Source organism: the organism of the source record quoted next, unplaced genomic scaffold (assembly GCF_019419815.1).
Source record: "Pyrus x bretschneideri cultivar Hongxiangsu unplaced genomic scaffold, Pyrus_bretschneideri_v1 Contig67, whole genome shotgun sequence".
Taxonomy (NCBI): domain Eukaryota; kingdom Viridiplantae; phylum Streptophyta; class Magnoliopsida; order Rosales; family Rosaceae; genus Pyrus; species Pyrus x bretschneideri.
The window spans coordinates 889,680-894,659 of NW_025999806.1; the positions used below are offsets into that span (position 1 = coordinate 889,680).

The following is a 4,980-nucleotide window of genomic DNA, read 5'->3' on the forward strand; positions in this document are numbered from 1 at the left end:
TTTTCTGACATTAATGATATTAATAGAATTGGCAATGGCACACCACATGACATCACAACAGTACAAAAATAAAAACAAATGTTTATCGTTATTTGGTACGAAGAATATGATGTAGGACCAATCTAAACTAATACGGGCGGTTGGGGCCCCACAAGGAAAGCTGAGAGGAGAGGCAAGTGGTTGGTTGGCCTACCGCCGTTGATTTTAATATCATGTGGTTATGAGCTTGCTGCAAGTGCTTGGGATGTATCCCACATAAATAGCGCATTCATTGATTCCAGCTAACATCAATCATACCTTGTCCATCTATTCGTTCTACATAAATCAAGTAAAAACGCTTAATTTACCAAAGAAGCCAATCAACACATGTCATTTTGAATCCCTTTCGAATTATAAAATTTTTATTGACACTCCTCTTCATTTGTAAATGACAAGATTTAAGTTCAATTCTTGTCAAAAGTAAATATAAACCACATTATTGTTAACTTATTATGCGGTTAAGCCTCTCATTCCTATTAGTATATATAATATTGTTTGTTTAAAAAAAAAACCCAAAAACAAACATTAATTAGACCGAGAAAATTCTCTTGCAATCCTCGTTATAATCATCCTACAAACAAATAATGTACTATTTGAACACATGAGAATCATCCGTATCATCGACTTACACATCAATAGTGTAACTTGACATTACATATTTTTAATACAATTAGGCAATTGTAATAAATTAATATTAAATTCGTCGTTAACAAAATTCAAATTTAGAACAATTTCTAATTAAAAAGCCCATTTCTTCATACTTACATATCCTCCCATAATTTGGTTTACACGGTCCATGTGTCTCTAGAAAAATAATGCGCGATTGTTATTTCTCTACATAGAAATACCTCACGAAATATAATGCGATCCAAAAAATATGCGATCTAACAAAATCTAATCCGGTCAATATTGCAGATTCAGTCTAACAAAAGAACATTTATCTTATGTAGCCAACATTTTTCTCAATGGAATCTACATACATTTTACCAAAATACACAACAATTTTCCATTTTATAGGAGGGAAGGCAAAAAATTTAAAGAAAAATTCTTGGAAAAAGAAATGGGCCGGGCTTACGGTTTCATTACCGCCCTAGGCCCAACACCATCCCTCCAACGTAGGGCCTATTTTTCTTCTTCTTCTCGTCGTGTATTAGAGAGACAGACAGCACTCGATTTCTGCATTTCATACCAATATGTACACGAAGAACACGCATCGAAAAGACAAAAATGGCCCTACTAGCTTACCCTTCTCCTCTTTATCTGTTTGTTGATTCCCTCGGCCTCTTTTGACATGATGTCTGAGACGAGGACTGGGTTGGAATTTCCTATATGGGATTCGATAGTTTGGGGGCAAATTTTTACGCCTCTCCAAAACCACATTCCCACTTGGTTTCTCCAACTTCTTTTCACCTGCACGAGCAAATAGATACCCAATTCACTTAATTGTTTCTATGTAAATCGGCAATATTTATGTGTTACGACGTAAGCAGTCATTCCTCTTTACAAAGAAATTCCAAGGTGGACGGACATAGAAGCAAGCGTGACATGTGCGCAACAACCTTTTCTTTTGTGGTTTTAATGAATTACTTTTGTGATACGAGAGATAGATGAATGACTGAGATTGAAAATACAAGATGGTTAATGAGTATTTATTAAAAAAAAAAAATGGGAGTTTTAGAGTGGCATCGCACTACAAGCAAGCTATTAAGTCTTGAAGGTTGAAGCTACCTAACTCTCAATGTGTTTTTGTCATTATTTAAATAACACGAGAATATAATGATCACATCTTACAATGATACACCTATTAATCTTAAATCAACAATTTTAATCCGAAAAAGAAAACACATTAAAATTTAAAAATGGGTTGGAAAATTGGAAGGTTTTGCAATCTCAACCGCATTTAAACGGTCGAGATCGTCAAAATTCAGTCATGCAAATCCAGACGTCCACTGAACCGATGCGCATTGTAGAATTTTCGTGGAAGGCACAAAATTTCCATTCCCATTTTAAACGACACGGACTTACCTCCCCTAACAAATAATCCAATTTTCCCGGGTTACTGTTACGGACCAAACTCACAACTGAGTCCACTCGCTAACAAGGAACAACCGAGTCAACTCCTAACTCACCAAAAACAAAATTAAAAAGAAAAAAAATAAAAAATAAAAAATAGAAAAAAAAAACGCTTACCAGAGTGAATGCGGCGAATCTCAGTCCCGGAAAATGACTTTATCGGCCAAATCCAACAAGGGTTTCAGGCAATCCGGCGAGAACTTCCTCGCGAACAAGTACGACTCCGAGAAATTAGACTTCCGCAGCCGATAAATCAACTCCGCCGACACTTCCCCGGGTCGGTACGTGTACGGGTGCCCGTTAACCGTGCCCGTCCAATTAACCCGGGTAAGAGTGTAACGGGTTACCCCTTCCGGATCCGCCATTGACAACAAGGTCGGAAAGTAGTGCTCTTCCGGGTAGCATTCGTCTTCTCTGTAACACGGCACTCTGAACTTTCTCCAGAGCGCGCGATCCTTGAGCACCACGAGCGCGTGATGGCGCGTAAGGAGGAAAAACTGAGATCCGACCCGGAATTGATCGAATGGAACCTCCGGCATCATCGCGAAGCGTCCTCGGGCGGAGTACCGCTTCCAGAGATTGGTGGATTTGGAGATGATCTCGATGAAGCTCTTGTAGCGGATCTTGAGTCCCATGCGAGTCAACTCGGCATCGTCGGAGTCGGCAGCGGGGCGGGTCAAGTCGAAGGTGGTGGAGAAGAAGAGGGAATGGTAGACGTATCGAAAAGAGTGGAGGGGGACGCAGTGCTGGGAGAGGACGGCGAAGAACATGTTGGCAGGGTCGTCGATGATGGCGGAGGCGAGGAGGCGGCGCGTGGCGGAGATCAAGGTGGCGGAGGCGCGGTAGGTGCGCTTGGAGGGGACGAGGCGGTTGTGGAAGACGGTGCCGGGGGGAAGAGTGACGTTGGCAGAGGGGTCGGCATGGACGTAAATATTGTAAAGATTGGGGTTGGTTTTGGAGAAGAAGCAGGACCAGAGAGGGGCGAAGTGGAGGTCGGTGTTGGTGAGGAAGAGGAAGGCGATTTTGGGCTTGGAGGATTTGGAATCGAGGGCGAGGTGGGAGAAGGTGGGTTTGGGTCGGTTAGGGTTAGGGTTGAGGGCGCGGGAGAAGAGGATTTGGTCGTCGAGTTCGTCGGCGGGGGAAATGGGGACGGTGGGGTGGGAGGGGGGGAGGAAGCGAGGGCCGAGGAGGAATAGGAGAGGGAGAGAAAGGAAGAGGAAGAAAGAGACCAGAAATGGGGTGGAGGAGAACATTGGGTTGGAGCATGAAAGGGAGGTGGCGGTGGAGGCGGGGGCGGGAGGGGGACGGTGGATGTTGTGGTGGAGGTCGGGAGGATGGGTGGAGGAGGACTTCTTGGAGGTGGAGTCCCTGTGTTTGGGGGTGGAAGGCGGCGGCTGAGGCGGCTGGTGCTTGAACAAGTTGAGTGGAGTCAAAGAGTGATTGGTGGGGGGAGGATGGGTTTTGGAAAGTCGGGAGATTTGGACATTTGGAAGGGAATCCAGATTGGAGGTTGTGGTGGGTTTCGCGGGGGAGAGAGGGGGTGGAGGGATGCAGAGGTACAAGGCCTATATTACTTGCGCTGTTACGGGTCATTAAATCCAAATCCCTAACTTATTTCCTCTCTTCTTTCTCTTCTACTTTTCTATTTATTAGTATCACTTTCACTGGCCCCCCCTCTCTCTCTTATTTTGCTTTTCAGCCAAGAAAAAAATAAAATTTATATTATTCAGATTTATAACAACTAAAATAAATATTATTTTAAAGGGCTTTGATTCATACATTTTTGGGGCTGACTATCATTTACGAATATCTATTTTTCTACATTTTACTATTGGATTTTGAAATTGCGTCTAGTTTATATCTTTACTCTATTTATCATATTGATGAGTTTTTTTTTTTCAAGAGGACTGGTTAGCAGCTTTACTAGGACAACTCATCTTTTCGGGGTCGAGAAAACTCACATAGGCATTTCAGCATCTTTTAGTCATCATCATTTAATTCACCAATATGTAATCGTGGCTTACAAGTAAGTGATAAGGGAAATTCTAGTCAATATTCTAATCGAACTTAGTTTACTATTTGTTGTTATATATTTTTAGATTAGTTAGAATTTGTTATTAGTTGATAAGGGTGAGTTGTGACTTAGAGAGTCTGTTGATGCCTCGTATACAAATAGCACATGTAATCATATCTCTCTATCGATGAAATCATAATTCCTCAACATGGTATCCTCGGTCTCTGTCTAAAGACGCGATTCTATCGAGACAATTTCACCTTCTCTCTCGTCTATCTCTCATTTTCTTAGTTTTGTACCCTAACTCTTCTTTTGATTCTTCGATCATGGTGACCTCTCTGCATCTTAATCTCTAGAATTTGCATTGCAAATCCATCCCTCTCCAACCACAAATCTAAGCCTAAATCTTTGACTTTCAATTCTAGTTAATTATGATTCATATATTGGATTCATGGTTCCGATCAAGGTCACAACACACAAATTAACTAAAATATGTAGATACAACTTTGTCAAATTCAAAGACGGCAAAATTTGCTACCACAAATATTACTATAGAGAGTTATTACTGTATATGTGAACAAAATTGCTTATGTAAACTTGAGATTGATTCTGTGTATGGTGAATAGTAAGTTGATATGACTTGAGGTGACATTTAGTTATGGATATGCAATGTAAAAACATGTAAAGTATTATGAAACCAAGTTCTAGGAAATCCTTGCATCTTCTTTTTTTTTTTTTTTTTTTTTTTGGGAAGAAAGGTAAATTCATTACCAACAAAACATAATTACAAGAAATGAGGTCCAATAACAATATACAAACATCCAAGATATGGACCACCAAAAGAAAACAAAGAG

The 4,980-nt window shown here is 40.8% G+C and overlaps 1 protein-coding gene across 1 annotated transcript; it reads right to left on the reverse strand.

The window, feature by feature from the left end:
* Window positions 1-2,227: 2,227 nt before the first annotated feature.
* On the reverse strand, window positions 2,228-3,607 carry LOC103928993 (glycosyltransferase BC10). Its single transcript, XM_009338133.3, has one exon. The coding sequence runs from the start codon at window positions 3,363-3,365 to the stop codon at window positions 2,250-2,252; it is 1,116 nt and encodes a 371-aa protein (XP_009336408.1). The 5' UTR covers window positions 3,366-3,607; the 3' UTR covers window positions 2,228-2,249.
* Window positions 3,608-4,980: the final 1,373 nt, after the last annotated feature.

Excerpts from the sequence above, each read along its gene's own strand:
- LOC103928993 (XM_009338133.3), bottom strand. The coding sequence starts at position 3,365 with ATGTTCTCCTCCACCCCATTTCTGGTCTCTTTCTTCCTCTTCCTTTCT.